At 40.2% G+C, this 20084-nt stretch overlaps 1 protein-coding gene across 1 annotated transcript; it reads left to right on the forward strand.

Moving 5' to 3' along the window:
- The first annotated feature begins 211 nt into the window (after positions 1-211).
- CFAP36 (cilia and flagella associated protein 36) lies at positions 212-19300 on the forward strand. Its single transcript, XM_049799630.1, has 10 exons — positions 212-365; positions 5490-5554; positions 5964-6065; positions 6976-7090; positions 8679-8766; positions 9684-9735; positions 11652-11778; positions 16735-16904; positions 17375-17530; positions 19141-19300. Exons 1-10 carry the CDS (start codon positions 248-250, stop codon positions 19225-19227), a joined length of 1080 nt encoding a protein of 359 aa, XP_049655587.1. The 5' UTR covers positions 212-247; the 3' UTR covers positions 19228-19300.
- Positions 19301-20084: the final 784 nt, after the last annotated feature.

Below are 20084 nucleotides of genomic sequence, written 5' to 3' on the forward strand. Positions count from 1 at the left end.
AAGCCGCACCTCCCTCAGAGCCGGGACCCGATGACACGGGGATGCCGCTAGAGCAGCCCCGAACCCCTCGCTCGCTACCGCAGCTCCTCCGCACTGGCCGGGAACCGCCGCCAGGGCGGGGCGGGAGAGCGCGCGGGCGGGCGGCGCGTGGCCCACGTGAGGCGCGCGCGCCCCCGCCCCGTGACGCCGGTTGCTACAGCGACGGGCGTCCGCGCCGTTCGCCGTCCCTCCCCCGGCGGCCCCGGCGATGGCGGCAGAGGAGGAGGAGGGCGACGTGGAGTGGGTGGTGGACACTATCGCCGGGTTCCTGCGGGGGCCCGCCTGGTCCATCCCCATCCTGGAGTTCATGGAACAGAAGTGCGAGGGTGAGCGGCGGGGCTAGGCAGGGCAGGGCAGGGCCGGGCCGGGCCGGGCCGGGGCGGTCTCCACTCGGCCCCGCGGCGGGGCGCGGGTCCCCCGGATCCGCCGCCGCTACGGGGGGCCCCGTCCCCTCTGCCGGGGCGGCTGCGCATGCGCACCCGCCGCGCTGGGGCGGCCCGCTGCCCTCAGGCTGCGTTGGGGGTTGGTTGCCCCCCGCTGCCGCCCCCGTCTCCCAGCCCACGGCCGCCCGGCCGGGGGCACGGGACGGGGCTGCGGCCTCAGTGCGGGCACACTCCGGGGGGCACCCGGGGTGGGGGGGCGCGCCAGGCCCCTCACCGCGGCCCTGGCCCCTCACCGCCGCTGCCGGCACCGGCCGGGGCTCTCCCTGCGCAGCAGGTTTTGCGGGGGCAAACGGGCGCTTGGCCCCTCGGGCCGGTGTTGGGGACGGTCCCCGCAGGCGCCGTCCGAGAGCGATCCCGCGGGGGGGCTCGTCGGGTTTCGCACAGCCATCGCCTGCGCTTTCCCGCCGTTTTTGGGGAGGGGGTGCCTCGCCCTCGGAAAGCCGGTCTCCCCTGGGCGAGCCGTTAGTCAGGCTGTGGTAATTTGCATTCATTAGCTCGTAGAGGGGATTATGGCATGAGCTTACAGTATGACACCTAAACGAGTTCTTCGTTCTGCTGCGCGTAATACCCTGACATGGCTAGAAAGCAGTTGGAGGCCTTTAATACTTTTCCATAGCTAGATGTTTTTCCTTAGGAAACGGCACAGTACGATTAAAATTGCTGTTTGGGCAGTTGGACAGAAGATTAGAAGGCCCAAAGTTAAACTCCTGCGATTTTGTGAATGTTGGCAGTTAAGAGATGAGAAACCGTAAGTTAATGCCTCTCAAAAAATGATAGCCAGCACTAGAAGTCAAGTTACCAGTTACGTTTTGTAGGTGGTCCTGTGCATGAGTTCAGCTTGGAAGCAACTCTAGTTCAACTTCCTTTTCTTCCTCAAGAAGGAACTGAGGGGAATCGTGGAGTAATTTGAGGAACAGCCTTGGTAAACTGGAAGTATAGGCAGTGAGAGGGAGGACTGGGATAGACCTGTAGCTCCAGGTAAAGGTGCCTGAGGAGACCTGTATAAGTGTATGTATGTAGTGAGGAAAGGAGGAAATAGACTTTCTGCAGTAGAGATTTGGCTAAATTAGCTCTGCTACTTATGGAACAAATTTTCTGCTGCCAAAGAACACCTGGATCCTTAATGGTAGCAAATTAATTACAGTTTGGGCAAATCTGAAAGCATTGCTTAAGTTCTTTAGAAAAAAGGAAGCTTTCTTTTGTGATTACTGAAAAAAACCCCACGCATGTTTGAGAACATGATGGCCCGTGATCCTGCCCAGCCTGCAGACATTCACACGTGAGAATTATTAAAGCATGTTGCCATAGACTAATTTGGGATAACTTTCTACAGCTACTATGAATAAAATCTGTTCCTTTAGTATCATCTGAGAGGATGCAGGATTCATTAATAATTTTGACTTTAAAATACTGAAGTCAGGAAACTAAGGCTTCCAAATACATTTTATTTTTAGGGGCTTACTAACATCAGGCTCAAAGTAGAATGCTTCTTACTATTGAAGTATTGTAACTGCTTGAGCTTACTCCTTCCTCCCCTCCATCCTGCTGCGGGCTCCAGAACAGCTTCTGTAATGGTTGGCCTCAGCAGGGGCCGGCTGTGTCTTTTGTTGTGCAGTCATTCTTGTTAGGGTCTGTTAAGAATTTTTATTTCGTACTCGTGAAACGGATGCACCTCTGATTCCAATTACAGCTTCTAAACAAGTTGCTTCTTGGTTATTCTGAATTGTTTCTACCTTTTGCGTGAGGCAAGATCATTGTGAGTATGTACACCTTTCCTTAGTATAACGGGAAATGAGAAAGGTAAAGCTGTGAGACTCTTTATAGCTAGGAAGCAATAGAGAACTCTAGACTAGAGGTTTTCTTTTGGGAAGTCTGTCTCAACTTTAAGTCAGCAAAGTGTTTATCACGCAAAGGGTCTAGGTTTAGGAATCGGGGGAATTTATTATCTCTCTCTGGAGCAATGATCTCTCTTTAGAAGGTTGAGGGGAATTTACTGGCAGTAAGAAGATTTATGGAACCTCTGTAAATTTCCATGTAGTGTGAGGCAGGCTTACATAATGGTCGCTTCCTGCCAGTTTGTTTCTACGTAAGAAATTGGACGAACAAAGTAGGGAAATCCCTTGCAGTAAATGATCTTCCAAGGCATCATTTGTGCTACAGAGTGCTGTTGGACAACTCTCAGATGCTACTGAGAAAAAAGAAAAGGCTAAAGAAGTGTTACTGCAGTGCTAGGGTTGCTAAGAAGCACAGTTAAAAAAATTAGAAGTTTTAGTTGCAGATATCTGTGCTATTTCTTTTCCTTTCTATAAATGTACTGTGCTGATTCCACTGCTGTTTTTTTTACTGAGATATTTTGTCAGGACAGAATTCTTTTAGTTCTCAAGACATTCAGTCTTTGGGCTGAACAAGAAAATTAGCAACATTTTGATTAACTGACAATAATTTGTGAGTCCTCAAAAATAGAATTTGTATTTTGGTAATTGCTATGTAAGGAATTTATTTTGGAACTGTAGTTACTTAGGCCAAGTCCTTGCACTTCAACTTATAAATGATCCTGCTGGTTTTCCAGCTGTTGATAATTCTTTGCTTTCTCTCTCTCTCTCTTTCTGGGGCCTTGATTAATTTCTCATGGCTTGATTAATTTCCTTTTATGTTGCTGTGAAACTGAAGTTAAATCAGTGGGTATGTATTTAAGTCGAGAGGTCTTATCAGTTTTATTCAGATTATTCATAGTTCTGAGCACCAGAAGATAAAGACAAGATACAAAAGGAATAAACAGATATTGTTGCCTGTGATTCCCTTCCCTCCCAGCACAGAGCCGCCTTGACAGTCAGTGAGGACTGGGGGAGAAAAAGAAGAGTTCCCTCAGGTTTGCTTACTAGCTCTTGTCTGCGAGGTCAGATGAGTCAGTGGCTCAGTCTAGCAGGGAGAACTCAAACTTGACTTAACGCTCATCCTGTTTGAGGGCTCCTAGCAAAGATTTTCAATATTAACAGGAAAATGATGAGTTTGTCTCCCAGGATATCCGGGTCCCCTGGCTTATCTTGATACAGTGGTTCTTCACATCTTTGGTCGCCCGACAGGAAAAAAGACTCTGTGCCAAAATCTTAAGGAAAATAATGACTACATGATTTAGGAGCCCTGACTCAAGAAAATCCAAGGTCTCCATTCAAAGTACTCCTTAATGCCACTTAACTCAGAGGAGATGCTAACCGCAGCTTGCTTTACTTGGCACTTTATCCTCTTTTTGTTCAGAGCCTGAGAACAGAGAGCAGTTTGTGCAGGCTTTCCACTCTGCTTTCCGAGTTGTCCTGCAGCTGTGGAAGGAGGAGGAGGAGGACTTGGAAGCATCCCCTTGGCAGCCTGAGGCTAGCTATTGGCATGGACACTGACTGCGGAGTGACATCTCTGTGTCACCCCTCCTTCGGGTGCCCAGGGTGGGAAGGAACAGTAGGAGGTGGAAGGGAACACAGAAACCAAGACAAAGGTTGGGGTCTGCAAGGGCTGTAAGGGAGATCCCCCCCAGAGGGGAGGAGATGCAGAAGACAATAGAGGCAGTTAAGTGTCTTCACCCTCTTGGGTTTGGTAATATGGTGGTTGCCATAGGAGCTGAATTTTTTTTAAAGTAAGATTTATAGTACTTTTTCTACCATTTGAACTCATCCCTGGATATTTTTAAAGCTTTTATTTTTTTTGGTTTAAGTCCTTTCATGAAAAAAACTTCCCTTGTGCAAAAAATGAAACAACAGCAAATGTTGGTTTTCCAGATTATGTCACTTAAAAAGCAAGTTTCCCTTCCTTATTTAGAGGGCCTGAACTGTTTGATTAGATTTCTATCATTGCACTGCTGTAGGATGTTAAAAAGTGATGCAAGTACTTTCTGGTTTAGGAACAGCCATCTTGCATCACACCTTATCAAGCTTCAAAGCGACATTGCCTCTGGGCTGTTACAGCTGGGAAATGATGCTTTCTAAAAGTCACTCTAAATTTGTGTGAAAGTTATACTAGTTCTATGTGCATCAGTACAATCTTCTATCAGAGATGTCAAATATATATGAAGACTAAATCACACTAATTCACCAATTTAAGCAGAATTCCCATTCTTCAAATTACTTCAAAGCATGCGCATGGGAAGTGACTAGTGGCTAATCTTGAAGGGGATTGAGGAAATCTTATTTCTAAGCCTCTGCTTTAATTGCTAGGTTCTACATTACCTCTGTTCATTGTTGACATGAAAAAAAAGTAAATTAAAAAAACCCCAAACCCTATTTTTCAGTTTCTCTTTATTTTCTGCTTCTTCCATCTATTCCGCAAGCGTAGAGATCATGAGCTTGATATTTCCAGTCACGAGTTCTTAATATGAACTTACACGAATATGATTAATACGGCCTATATTATACAGATGCCTATTTTGTCTAAAACAGGATGGATATAATTAAAAAATAACTTACCTGCAGCAGATTTCTTCTTTGGGGTTATCTGTTTTTATGCGGGCAGGGTCTCATTTTCCTGTATCACCTTGGCTTCTTGCTAAATGAATGGCATTTTAAAATTTTTTTTTTTAAGTCATCACTACATCCTCCACGTAAATACATGTAGAGAGAGAGAAATTTCCTGCTTTATGTATGTCATCTGCCATCTTAGAACAACCTTACACAAGTTCTTGTGGTAGTTCTTGTATTAAATCTTACTTTTTAGTGTACGTATCTGCTGAATGCTCAACTTGCTTAGAAATCTGCTTCTGTAATGAAGATGCATTTTCCTGGTATTATATTATGAAATTTAATTACATTAAATTACCAGAAGTACATGCTTAACCTGAATGTGTGGAAAAATACATTATGATTATCAGTCATGGCCTATATTTTCATATGATTAAATATATTACCTTGTAAAGGTTAATCTTTCTCTTTAAGGCCTAAGTTAATTTGTGTTGCGTACAATAACTCCAAAATGTGTGTGTGTGTGTGTGTGTGTGTGTGGTTTGGTTTGGTTTTTTTTCCACAGTTTTTGATGATGAAGAGGAAAGCAAGTTGTCTTACACAGAAATTTATCAGGAGTACCAAGCTCTGGTGAGCACTATTCACTATTTGTGGTAGATTTCTAAGAAGTATAATTTAAAATGTTAAAGTAGTATTTAGATGAACTTCTAATTGTGTTATCTTTTTATTTAGAATTTTCTAATATTGCCTGTCTTAAGTGTTATTTAGAAATCCTTTGAGTCATCCTTTTCATATGCACTTTTATGCTTAAACACCAGATATGTAAAAAGAAACTTTAACACACAGTCATGTCTCTTATGCTGTGTTACATACATTAATTTTAATTAAAAATATCTGAAAAATCAGTTATACTATTGCAATTATTTTCCTTTGAGTCTTAAAAAACAAAGTCAGCAGAGAAGAATATACAATTATGAAAAAAATCATATGATTCTTAGGGAAAAACCTCTTAGAAAGTAAGGTTTATACTTTCTTACAGGTTGAGAAATTATTAGAAGACTATCTTAAAGAAGTTGGAATTAATGAAGAGAAATTTCAAGAAGCTTTTTCATCTCCTCTTGCAAAGACACACACTTCACAGGTAAATTTTCCTTTGTTTAAGAATATATAGATTTAATTTTTAGCTTTATATTTTCACTGATACGGCAGGGTGGAGATGAAACTTTGAAAAGTTTTCTTGTTAAACTGTAATTTCCTAGAACATAATATGTTTGTTTATATTATGAACTTTGACCAGAAAAATGCACATCTTGAAAATAATGACAGATAATTGTGTGGTGTCGGACACCTTTTGAGATTCGTCTTCTATGCTTTGTGTTTTCTAAAATAAACCTCTAAGCTTAGGGTGTTTCTGTCACCTTTATTTGCATATTTTTCAGCTTTATGTTAGTCTTCAGTCTGTTTACGGTAGCAGACAAACTTAAAGATTAAAACAATAGACATATTTCATAAAATAAAAGATGTTTTCCTTTGATTTTATAAGAAAAGAGTAAAATCTGCAAGAGGAACATTGGCCTTGAGAAGACAAGGCATGGTTAGGCAGCCCTTCACCTGCTCAAAAACATCTTTCAGAATTGTCTTGGGTATATTGGGCAGAGGAGTGGGAGCTTCTGCCAGTATTAATTGGGCTTTGCTGACATGTATCTTCCTACATGCGTAACAAGCTTCTTCGGAGCGCACATTCCTCACTCAAGCTTACACATTTGTTCAGGAAGTCAAATGAATTGCTGTTGTAAACTTACACTGGGAAACCCTCCAGGTTTTGTGATAATATTATTGTAGACATGTTGATCTAAAGACATAAACCATCAAATTATTTTCTTGACTACTAGCTCAACTTGTATGGCTGGAAAAATAGACAGATAGGAGAATTAAATCTAATTATTAAAAACATGCTCCACAGAACTTAAATCTTAACATAATTTCAAGCAGACTGAGATGGTTATGATTTCTCTAGAGTTTCTAATTTTGTGCATGTTTCCCTCCCACAGGCCATTTTGCAAACAGTGTTGGCAGCAGAAGATTTTAGACTATTTAAAAAAATGATGGTACAGAAAAATATTGAAATGCAATTGCAAGCTATTAGGATCATTAAAGAAAGGAATGGTAAGAAGTGGTAAATGTGGGGTTTCACTGCTTTTCATCTTTTTAGTGCTCTTTTGATGACTCTGTAATCCGTTCATAAATGAGTATGGAATACTGGTTCAATTCCAGCTCAAGTTAATGGAAAACACTCGGCTGATTTTACTGGGACTAGGATTTCAATATTCAGCCCTTGGCTTGTATTTTCAGCGACAGTTGTCTATGCTACTTTTTAAATTAACAAATTTTTCAGTTCTGTTTTTCTGTCTAAACTTTTGTGTGAAACTTCACTTACGGTTTTTTTGTTGAAGAATTTTCATGATAAGTTTGAGTGTTAAAACAATTACATCAGTTCATCAACAATTGCAATATTGATAATTTGAATTATGCTGCTTGCATAGCAACAATGCTGTACTATCAGCTGCGCTTACTTTGCAGTTCACACTGTACAGTTACATATGAAAAAATGAAAGCAGTAGTTACAGCCTTTGTCATGCTAATACATCCATACTTTTAAATAAGAGAAAATAATTTACACCCAACTCTGCTGCTCTGACGTTTCTGAAAGGATTTTCATCTACCCATTCCTTTCTTCCATGTCTTTAGTTTTAACATTTTGTTTTTTCTTTTTTACTGCATGGTTGTGATTTAACCCCAGCCAGCAACTAAGCACCACGCAGCAACTCACTGCCCGCCGCCCCCCCCCCCCCACCCAGTGGGATGGGGGAGAGAATCAGGGGGAAAAAAAAAGTAAGACTCATGGGTTGAGATAAGAACAGTTTAATAGAACAGAAAGGAAGAAACTAATAATGATAATAATAACAATAATAAAATGACAATAATAATAATAAAAGGATTGGAATATAGAAGTGATGCACAGTGCAATTGCTCACCACCCACCGATCAACACCCAGTTTGTTCCCAAGTGGCAATTGCCCTGCCCCCACTCCCCCCAGTTTATATACTGGGCATGATGTCACATGGTATAGAAAAACCCCTTTGGCCAGTTTGGGTCAGCTGTCCTGGTTGTGTCCCCTCCCAACTTCTTGTGCCCCTCCAGCCTTCTTACTGGCTGGGCATGAGAAGCTGAAAAATCCTTGACTTGGTCTAAACACTACTGAGCAACAACTGAAAACATCAGTGTTATCAACATTCTTCTCATACTGAACCCAAAACATACCACTATACCAGCTACTAGGAAGACAGTTAACTCTATCCCAGTCGAAACCAGGACATGCATGCATGTTTTTTTTCGGAGAATAATTTTTAAATTTCAAGTTTCATATAAATTTGAAAATGGTTCAGTTAGCTGTGGCTGAATTGCAGTCTATAGGAAATGCCATATAATGGTCAATGCAGAGTATGGCTTGTGCTGTGCCCTTAGATGGCAAAACTTTTGTAGTTCAGAAACCTTTGCCTTTTGGCTACTAGCAACTTGATGCTCAGGGTCCAGAATCTTTTTGGAAACAGTTACAGGGAGGAAGAATTGGATGTTGGTTTGTGTGTTTTGGTTTGGTTTTTTTCCTTCCCTCTGCCTGAAGAATGATGCCAAATGGAGTACAAAATAATTTTCTTTAGAGTAATGCATAAATTTTGGCATTTTTTTTAATAGGTGTGTTGCCCGACTGTTTGACAGAGGGTTCTGATGTATTCAGTGAAATTGAACAAGAAGAAATGAAAATACTAAGGGAGGTTCTAAGGTAAAAAATTAATCAGCCCTACTTTGTACATTATTTTAAAATAAAAAATAAAAGTATGTAGGGCATAAGTCTTCCAGCCTTTTCCAGGGAACTGCCTTCATCTTACAGATGACATGAATGTTCTTGTCAAAATCCTACCTAAGAGAAAAGGAATGGTGCTAGACAGTGGGTGTGATCAGGAATATTTAAAGACTGAGAGATAACCGCTCTGCCATGATGAATTGTCTTGGTGGTGCATGGAATGATGTGCAACTTTGAGCCCCATCATTTCCATTCTCCCCTGAAACACCAGGTGGACCTAAAGTTAGACCTGGGTGAGATGCCTCTGGACAATAGGAGCACACTACCTGTAATCCATTCAGGGAAAACCCTAAACATTAAAGCTTTGGAAAGACAAATTCTGCTTTTGCAGTATGGTTTATTGCTTTCTCCAGCTTTCTCCTTAGTTGTGTTCAAAGACTATTGCTATGATCTAAGATGATGTGAGGACTGATACAACTTTTATGGATTGTCCTCCACTCCCAGTTCACATGTGTATAAACATAAACAAATAGCAGATTAATCCATTCACATTATGTTAAATTATGCTATTTTCCCTCTGTATTCTGGAAATAATTCCCTTCCTGTCTTTAAATAAGCAAGTGAAGCAAGGGATAGATAAGCCGTGGAAATTCTTACACAATTATTTTTGCACAGGGAAAGACAGACCGAGGATGGTGAGTTCTGTGTGTTTATCATAATTATTTCTATTAAGAGTGCATTTTCATTTAAGTCATGGAAGTATTTTGGGTACTAACAAATTCATATTAGCTTGTAATTGTTTTGATAGTCCTCAAATATTTAAGCAGTGCTAGATTTACCTAAAAGTTACTAATATTAAAGAAGTTTTGAGTATTTACTTGTATTTTGTGTTACAGAAAATCTAAGGAAGAATATGAAATAGAGCAAGAAAGGAAGAGGACTGAAGAAGTGAGTATCTTGCCTTTCCCAATGAGTTATGTTGATGATTAAGAAATACTCTGATATTCCTGTCCCGAGTGTCGACTGTATCACTTTAAGGCAATGTGTACCATCCTAAGCAAACAAAAGGTCTGTCAGGAAGGTCTTACTGACACTTCTTTTTGAAAGGTCTGTTCTGTTGTTTATGCTTTTCGTGATGGTGTCATTGACACTAGTGTTATACATGATACCATTAACTATCAGCCATTTGGTGGAGTTCATACGATAAGTATATTCCTTCTTCGGTGTCTGAATTCTAAAATCCTGGTAATGGATGTCAACCTTTCAGATCCAGAGAACATCTGAATTACTAATATTGTCAAGATCAAAGAGACTTCAAAGTATAAGCTTCTTAGAGATTACAGCATTCATAATCCTTCGGGAATTTTAAGGATCACTTCATAGACAGTATAGTTAGTTATTCATTAAGTCTATACAATACTGCCAGAATCTAATCACCAGGAACCAGAAATCCTCTCCAAGTTAGACCATTGGTTGGTCTCCATCAGAATAAACCATGTAGAAAGGTAACTGAATGTAAATGGGGACTGGCTAAATTGGCAATCATTCAGCAACTGAGAAACAAATGGAAATTGAAATTAACTATGGTAGAATAGTGGCAATAAACCTCCCCTTCACTGGGAAAACATATAAAAATAGCTGGAATTGTAGGCTGTTTCAAAAGGGAGCATAATTGCTCTTCTATTCTTTCCTGTTATTGGGAAATTGAGCATACTAAATTTGAAAAGAGAAAGCACTGTTTCTTCAGCCTGAACTGACAAAGGAAACCGCCTGGAGACCAAATGTAGCTAGTGCAGAGGTCCACACTTTATTTCCAACCCTACTCCTGAATTCAAACCCATAAGAGGTGCAGATGATAGCTATGCTATTGAATGCAAGTCCCAAACAGTTGTGATATTCTATCAAATTAAACCTCTCTCCCAGTGTCTGACACTGTAGAAAAGAGGTGACAAAACTCTTCTATCCCACACTACAATGATACATTCCAGGAAATAAGTAACATTTCTCACAAAACCACCAGGAAACTAAAGCTTTCGCTCATTTTAAGAATTCAAGTTGTATTAAGATGCAGGCTTATCCAAATCTTTATAGACCAGCCAAGAATATCAATATTTTTGATAAACAAGCCAGATTTCAGAGGCCCCAGTCAAGTTCACCTGGACAGAGAACGTGATAGTTATTGTTCAATAATATGTTTTCGTTAGAGAATATTTTAATACAAAATAATTTAACATTTTTATTAATGCTGGGGGGTTCTGACATGAATTAGATGGTTGATGAACAGCATAGACATTTTCTGGGGAAATCCCAGCTGGCTTTACTATTTTGAGAGGGGGGGTTGTGTTGTCAAGATTTCCCAGACAAGTGTAGAAGTGAAGCAATAGTGTGAAAGATTATCCAGACCTGTTGTTTCCATTCAGCTGGTTATTTCTCTATTTCTGTGGTAACTTCAGTGTATATTCCTGGTTCTCTTACTGTATTGCATATTTCTGGTGGACAGACATCTGCTTGAAAGTCACAGGCAGAGTGTGGCAAAACAACCCTCCTACATTATCTATTTGTAGCTGGGAAACAAGATACCAATTTACCTAATATTCTAAATTCTGACTGTTGATTAGGGAACAGGTTTTGAACTAAAATAAAAAATGCTGACTTATGACTATAAGCCAGTGAGAACCTTCCTATCAGTGAAACAAAATAAGTAGTTTGCTTGTGTTCACTTTGACAATGCAATACGTAGTGTAAACAACCTGATTTTAACTGAAAGTTCTTTTGGAGCTTTCTTTGTGCTGACAGTTTAATGCCTGAAGTACAGTGCCAAGAAAGGTAATGCTTGGTTTTGTTTGTTTGTTTTTTAATTTAAGGCACATGATAAACTTAAATCACCAGATGTTACCTACGGTTTTCCAGGAGATTCAAGAGAAGCTGTAAAAGTTAAGGAATCTGCTGAGGGAGCTGATGTTTCGGAAGAAACTCCAAGATTTCCGTTAGGTAATTTTATGGGAAAGAGCAATGCTGAGCATGCAATACGGTAGTATTTTCAAATTATTGAAGAGTCCACTCCTATCAAGATTTTAAGAACTTGGCTGAATAAGGCTGTGAGTAAACCATCCTGGCTTTGCAGTTAGCCTTGCTTTGAGCAGGGTATTTGCACTAGGTGGCCTGCAGAAATGCCTTCCAACATGAGTTGTTTTTTTATTCAGTGATGTTATAAGACATGTCCAATTGGAGGAGAAATACAGGAGTCTAACAGCAGTTTTCATCTTTCAATTTACTCTGCTTATGCCACCATTACTGTTAAGAACAGTATGTTCCCTGTAGACAGTTGTGAATCATTCACTGAAAAGTTATGCTTTCTCTCCCTGTGTATGGCTATTATAGATTTAATTTATAACTGTACAAGATTTCTTGATAGCAATCAAATGTTTCTGAAGGAACCAACCTTAAACTGTTAAGATTCATTCAAGCCGAATTGTCAGACCACCAAACTGAATCTTCTTGCCTTTGGTTCAGATTTTTGTTACTCATTTTAATCTTCTCAATTTTACATTTTTGTTTTTGAGTGGGATTGTGATGCTTACCAACTCACAATACTAAGGAGAGCTCTTATAAGAAGTCTTGAACTTCACCCAAGTTGTGTAGTGAAAATTGTCTGAATCGTTTTGTAGATGATTATTTACTCGAGAGCATGACCAAGCCAGTAGTTTTTACAGAGAGGAGAAAAAAAAGGAATCACCGGTTGTGATGGAGGTGCTCTTGATATGTTTGTGCTGCAGCTCAAGCACAAGGGTGCTGACCTGTTCAGGAAAGCAGGAAAATTCTTAGGTGATAAGAAGCATATATATGTGAGTATGTATACATGTGTATACATGCACACACACATATAGGTATGCATGTATATACACACATGTATCTATGTATATAGGTATACAGAGGTGATCTTCAAAAACAGGTTGCGTATCAGTGGGATCCGCTCTCTCATGAGCGTGTGAAAAATTTGTAACATGAATATTCTAAGGTCACTTCCAAGAATATAATTCCAACTTTGGGAAATAATAGTCTGTGCTTTCTTTAGTTACATTTTTCCCATGGCTTGTACTTGGCTTTGTATGCATTCACACTGGAAGTTTTCATATCACAGACACTTGAGCTGGATACTTTTAGCCTTGGTAGTACCTGAGGCATACTTGCTCCTTGCTTTTTCATTTGATGGCTGTTAACAGATGAAGTGGTTGTAGGACCCTCTGTTCTTTTAAACTTAGTGTCTTTCACATTAGGAAACTTGAATAAATTGTGTCACTAACCTTTTAAATATCTTTTTTTCTGCTTTTATCCCTTCTGTCCTCCTGCTGAGGTTTTGTTACATTTATGTGAAGTCGTCTTCTCTCCCTTCTACCCTCAGAAGTATGCAGAAGGTCTGCAGGTATATTCACATTCTTCTTTCTCTTCTCCCAGCCTGCTTTTACTCCTCTTATTTTTGCATAGTTGCGCCACCTTGCAATGGTGCCTCTAAACTATGTCTATCCTGCAGCGGCTGTTTTCCTGGTTCAGGAGGAAGGCATGTTCCTAGCAAATACTCTGTCTGCAGGACTTAATCCTGTGCTTGAGAGACAGGAGATCTTGGAGCTCAGGAGTCAAGACTTCTCAGCACTGAGTGCAGCCCTTCTTCTGTGCTGTCCAAGTGCCTGCTGAGCTGGTGCTGAGCATTCTCATGCTCTTTAAATGCCAAAGAAGAGACAGGTCTACAAAAAATTTAGCTCCTTGGAAATCTTCAGCCTTGTAGAATTGGCATCTTGTGGCAGCGTAGATTCTCACCAAACTGAGAAAGTTTGTCACAGCTTATCTGGTATCACCTTTTAGAAAAGTGGGTTTGGGTAGTGGTGGAAAAAATCAAGAAGAATCTATACTGGCAATCATCTTCTTCCAGACCCCTTTCTCACACAGAACCAAGGACCGGCCTCCAGACCAGTCTGTTATTGCCTGCTTCCAAAATATGGGCTCCCAACTCAAGGTTCGTCTTGGATAATGACTTCCACTTGACTTCCTCCTGGTGCCAGATACAACTCTGGGAACAGAAACAGCAAGAACCTTTCACTGATGGTTTGTGCCCCTCTAGGTTGGCAGAAGAGCTGCTCTTCTCTCACCTCAGTCGGCCCCTGACCCTCACAGCCCATCAGACCTGTGCTCAGATCCTGGCTCCGTGTTCTCACTCGTAGGGTTGTGTTACGGAGGAACACGACTCTCAACCTGAGCGTGGGGAGGAATCCTGTACCTAGGGAGTATCAGCTGCCTCAGCAACATGGCCCTTGCATGAATGAGTTCCTGGAGTCAGGAAAAGGAAGAACTTTTTAAAATTTGTTTTTCATTCCCTCTAGTCTGGCATATATTTCTCTTCCTTCAGATACACAGGGTTTTTATTATCTCTTGCTATTTCCCCTTCACCTTGAGACCCAGGATTTCAGTCTGTGGACCCTTTAAAGTTTTCCACTGTATAACAAATTCAGATTTAATGGTAGTTCCCTTAATTTTCTTAATTTCCCTTTGGTGAGCCCGTTACAAATAGTTTACAGATTAGATCTTGCAAAACCATTCCTCCTGTACTTTGACCACCCAACTTGTTGCAGTATGGAGAGATCAGAAGGGTGAATGTCATAGTAAAGGTCATGCTCAACACCTTGGAGTGCAAGTGACTTTTCCAGCATTCTTGGAGAACACTTCCCTTTCTGGGTACCTGCAGGGCAGCTGCTTCAAAAGTTGCACTTGTGTTGGCACTGAGCTGCGTGTATCATGTGGATAAGAAGGATGCAGCATCTGCTGGAGTGGTCCTGGGTGCTTGTATTTTGAGAAGATTCTGAAAGAATTGTCCACGTGGAAAAGACTGTTGCTTAGTCACCCACAGTGTGAATGTACATATAGACAAGTTCTCAAAGGAAAAAAAGTGTTACATACCAGTAACTGTAATTCTTTGAGATGTGCTGTCTATTTGTACGTTCACTACCCACCCTCCTTCCCCTCTCTTCTCAGTGTCTTTTCAGGTTCGTGGGTTAAGTGACACTGAGGGTCCTATGATCACATCCTACAGGTACTGCTAAGACACAAACATCTCCAGCTTGAGTGTTTGCAATATGGACAGCAACAGTGTAAATTTACATACACACAACACATTTCAAAGAACTACTTTCTGGTGAGTAGTTTTCCTTAATCATAACATTTGTTATGGGGTAGGTATTTGGCATGCAGTGTGTGGTTTGGTTCCCGTCCCGTCCATCCGTCCCCCGCTTTTTAATCAGACAACTATAGCGTGAGGATTTTTTTCCTAGCAATTCTAACTGTCACCTCTCACAGAACTCTAAGAACTTTTATCTGTCATAAACTGACATTCTTTGGAGCATCAAGACTTCCAGCAGACATATTTCAGTGAAATGCCAATTCTTCAGCTTGAACTTTGTTTTACATTTCTGTCCTGGTTTTGTTTTCTGTACTTTGAATTACGCTTCCTCTCCTGTGCTTTTCGCCCTACCTTTTCACAATCTTGTAATTTTCTGTACTAAAGAAAGCAGCAATGTTGAAGAGCTAAACGTGTATTACTTGTAACTTAAATGATTGAGTGGTGTTAATCCTGCACTACGTTCAGTAGAGCTAGCTTTGTCATCTGTTACTGTGGACTGGTAGAGACCAAGGAGAGTACTCATACCTTAATACTCGTGTGAGTTATTTCTCAGCATTACAGCAGAAATCCATGGTCCAGCACAGTAGAATTACAATCAACTACATTCAGTTACGTGTATCAGCTCGGATATTATGGATAGACTCAAACTGTACACAGTAAAATTTGTATTTCACTACCTGTATTCTTGCATCTATATGGGTATATTCAGGCATATTTTCATTTTTAATAAAAGTATAGTAGGCGCAGCAACTTACCTCTACCTGGGAGTAGTTGTAGGTCAAGTCAAGAGAAGTCTTAGTAAACTTCTGCAAACGTACCTTGCCCTACAGTCCGGTGACTGGAGAGGCTTTGACTCTGACCTCGGTAACCATGACACCATCTCGGACACCATGGAGTTCGGCAGGATACAAAGCAAAACTAACCTCGGTACCTGCAGAGATATGAAAGGCACAGCTGGAATCAGGACAGGGTTACTTTTCTTTGGCAGAGCAGGCAGCATTTGTCCCGGAGAAAAGCAGGAGGCAAACAGGGTATCGTGCAGGACTGTTATCGTACACAAGGTGAGGGACTTGATAAGGAGCGGAAGACACCAGAAGTTGCCTGAGCCTTGATTGCACCAAGGGTGCCCAGAGCTCCCCTGGCACCCACCAGCCAGCCCAGCCCGTCTGGGGCTCTGAGCCCTGCCAGGGTCAGAAACCTGGTGGGTTCCCGCTATGTCCCCAGGCCAGGGCAAGGCTAGTTCTGAAGAGGAGTCACTGAGCTGTGTCAGTGTAACGCTTTCCACCTCTTCAGCTTCGCTTCCCCCCTCTCCTGTACAAGTTCACTTAAATACAGTATTTTCTGATTCCTTTCTCTGAAGCTGAAAGCTGAACCAGCACGCTTAGAGTTGGCTAAAGTGCGCCTTCGAAGCTGCTGACGACTGGCGCGGCTTGCCAAGACAGAAATTGAAAGTGCAATCTCAATATGAACTGACTATTAGAACGCTGAATATGAAATTACATTCCAAGCATTTGACAATTTATAACTTATTGCAGTAGGGGTACTTACGATGTAAAGCATTATTTAATTGCTTTCATACTACAAATACAGTATCTGTGTTTTTTGAAAGAAAGTTTTATTAATAAAAGGGGAGAAATGTGATATTTTTTTTTTTTTTTTTTTTAAGTTTTCCATTTCATCAGAAGGACATCTGGATATGGAAATAAACACCAATTTATTTTCTTATTTTATACATTTCTATTCTTTCTCACTGTTTTTTATGTAAAATTGCTGCTTAGGGGAATCTAGGAAATCTGCGAGGGAAGACTTAAAACCAGTATGCACGTTACAAAAAGGAACAGAAAGCTTACCTCAGCCATCTTGTACCAAAGGGAAAGAAGACATTAAGAAAAGGTCAGCTGGAAAGTGTTCAGAAAATGCAGCGCAAAAAGCTGGGATGAAAGGACCTGTAAGTTTAAAACAAACAAAAATAAAAACCCCCAAACATAGAACTGGAATGCAAAAAGACAGGATTACATTTAGAATATATATTTAAGACAGTATTACATTTAAATATATGTATTTTCTAGTATTGTAATCAGGTGGTTTTGTTGTTGGTTGGTTGGTTTCGTTTGGGGTTTTTGGTCTTTGTTGTTGTTGGGTTTTTTTTTTAAACCAGCATGCAAACAGTATTTTTTGGTATTCACTAGTTTAATTTGCATAAAATTCAGGTCTTCATTCTAGTTTTAGAATAGAATTCAGCATTCAGCCTTTGTCCCATGATAATTTCTTAGCAGACAGCTCTGGCTTGAAACTTCAACTTGGATTTTTTTTTTCAGCTACTAATTTCGGGGGCAAATGTGACGTAAATGCTTTTATCTCACATGCCATGCATACCAAAAGTTAATTTCAAAATATATTTTAAAAAAAAAATTCCAGAATTTATCAGAACTTGAAAAACAGCAGCTGAAGCAACGAGAGGACTACCTGAAGAAAAAACGAGACATGCTGATGGCTACAAAGAAGGAGTCGAGAAATAATGTACTGTTACCAATGAACACTGACCAGAAAGAAGAGGAGTCATCTCCTAAAGAGGTGAAGGATTCAAACATTTTAATCATCCTGCTCACTTTATAAAAAACACAGATGATTTCAGTGAAGATGTTGATGTTGCTCCTGAATATTATAGCAGGGTAAACAAAAAAAAAAAAATGTGGGGGAAGTAGAAAGGAAGTATTTTTAAGTTACTGTGTTTGCAGAAACTTATAAGGCTAGAACTTCTTTTAGTGATTAAGTTAGCATTATTTTGCTTCAGTATCATCAAATCCTCATGATTTAGCCATTCATAAACTTAAATTAAATGCTGGTTTTCTCCTAGTCTGTGACCTACCGTTTGGGCTCCCTTAAATCTCTGGGATTTTTTTTTTTCTCCAGCTGAAATGGAAAAAAAAACATTTTTCTTTCACAGTCTTTTCTTACAGAGGTAACAAATTCACTCTGTTCTTTTTTGTTCCAAGTTTTGGGCTTATTTCAAAGAAAGAAATCCTTGATTTCTGTCCATCAACCACTGGATATAGAAGTGACATAATAATGGTACCTTTTAGAAAGATAAGGCATTCCAAAGGGTGGATGCTGCTGTTGTCTACCCAGTTGCTTCCAACAGAAAAAAACCAAGTCTGGGGGAGGGTTGGACGCGTAGGACACAGTGAGAGCCGTGTGCCCTCTTGGAGGGGGTACAGCTGGCAGTCAGCTCCTTCCTCGGTCTCATTCTGTCTGAAGGCTGGTCTCTCTTCAGAGACATGCGTGAAGGTACTTAGTGAATTAACCGCTATCTTCCTTGACTTAAAACAAGTGCTGACATCACAAAAAAATCCTTGCATCATGGAGATGATAGAAAATCTAGTTTGGGGAAAAAAGTAGTAAATCCTATTGGGGAAAGAAAGTACCAACAAAAAACCCTCGGAATCCTATGACAGGATAAAGCTCTACCAATATAGAGGTCTTTATCAGAAAAAGAAACACAAACTTTTTTGTTAATCATTGTTATGGTTAATATGACTTAATGCATTTGTCACAAGTAGATCTAATCTACATTTATATGGAAAGAAATGCTTGAAAACTCTCAACACAAATGAGGAATCTAGAAGACCTTAAAACCCACACAAAACAATGTAGGAACTGTTAAGTTTAAAAAAAAAAAAAAAGAAAATCAAATCACTACTCTTCTTTACAGAGCACATACTTCAGACTGGAGATCTTCTATTGCCACTGAGTATTTTTCAGCATTGCTGAGCATTTTATTGTGCTCAGAACATGCCCAAAATACTGTTGATTGGGGAACTTTGAAAACAACTAAGCAGCACCCATTGAATTTGAGGTTAGTCCTCTCAAAAAGATCGGTATGGTGCAGTGGAAAAAAGGCAGATTGATGTAAAGAGCCAGTCATCTGCATCCTGAGATCCAGTTCTCAAGAAATAGAATAATAGTATTTTTCTAAATCATTCTGGAGAGCAAGTGAGTTTGAAGGACAGCTGCTGCAGCCTCAGGTTTGCAGGTGATGTTACGTGGCTGCTCCTTGCTGGAGAAACCATGTGTCGGCTACCAGATCTGGCTGCCACCTCTGGTTAGCGGTTAGCGTTCGAAGTCAGACCACCTACCAGGAAAGCCATGCAGTTCATTGCAATGTTTTTTCACTTTGTTTTTAGGAAATGTCAGAAGAGAAGCAAAGGTTACTACAGAAGAGGAAAATGCTTGCCGAAAAACTAAAAGAAGAAGTTATTAACAAGCGGTAATCTTAAGAAGCTCATTGCAGACCCCAAGAACATAAGTATGTTTTTAGAATAAATTATATCATCAATAATTGAATGGATTTGTTTTCCAATATTACACTTAGTTTTATAGAACTTTCAGACAAGCAATTCAGTACGTTATAATGTATTGAAAATTACACTGAAATACACTAAAAACTGCTTATTTTCCAGAATGCTGGAAACCGCCTGACTTCTGCTGGAACCTGTTCATCAGGGAGGCCATTTAACATCCCTGCAGCATTCAGATTTGCTAAGCTACTGGTCTCTGCCAGTCGATACTATATAGAACAAACGCAGATAGTGAGATCTGTTAAAAGTAATTCCTATGTGAACCATTCTGAATGCATTAGAAATTTTAACTTTTTTATTTTTAAAATTATAGAACTTTGTTGCTCTTATTAGAATATTATAAAGAAATTACTATTTTTCAGCTGTGCAATGTAATAAAGTCTAAATTCACATGGAAGTTCAACTATGACCATCGTATTTTTGAGAAAGATGATGCAGCTTGGAGTCAAGACATGTACATATTAACTCTGGATTACATTGCTTTACATACTTTTGAGACAGTTTACCAGTCCTTAGGTTCTGTTCTGCTATAAATGCAACTTCAAGTAAAACTAATTGCTTTAGTTACAAAGTAAAAGCTAGGGATTTCACCAGCAATTTGGATTCAAAATAGAAATCTTTAAAAATCTTGTTTACTGGTTCAGCTTTGACAGACTTAAACTGAAGCCAGGAGAGAGGCTATCCTTTGCACTATGTCATTACACAGCCGACTGCAACAGTAACTCACATTAAAAGAAACAACCCACCAATTCAAGTTTCAATGTAACTTT

The sequence above is a fragment of the Accipiter gentilis genome, chromosome 5, assembly GCF_929443795.1.
Source record: "Accipiter gentilis chromosome 5, bAccGen1.1, whole genome shotgun sequence".
Classification (NCBI taxonomy): domain Eukaryota; kingdom Metazoa; phylum Chordata; class Aves; order Accipitriformes; family Accipitridae; genus Astur; species Astur gentilis.

What these genes read in the sequence shown, in the direction of transcription:
- CFAP36 (XM_049799630.1), top strand. Translation starts at nt 248, where the DNA reads ATGGCGGCAGAGGAGGAGGAGGGCGACGTGGAGTGGGTGGTGGACACT. An exon ending in CAAAGACACACACTTCACAG is followed by an intron (nt 6,066 to 6,975) that starts GTAAATTTTCCT and finishes TCCCTCCCACAG; the next exon opens with GCCATTTTGCAAACAGTGTT. An exon ending in AAGCTGGGATGAAAGGACCT is followed by an intron (nt 16,905 to 17,374) that starts GTAAGTTTAAAA and finishes AAAAAATTCCAG; the next exon opens with AATTTATCAGAACTTGAAAA.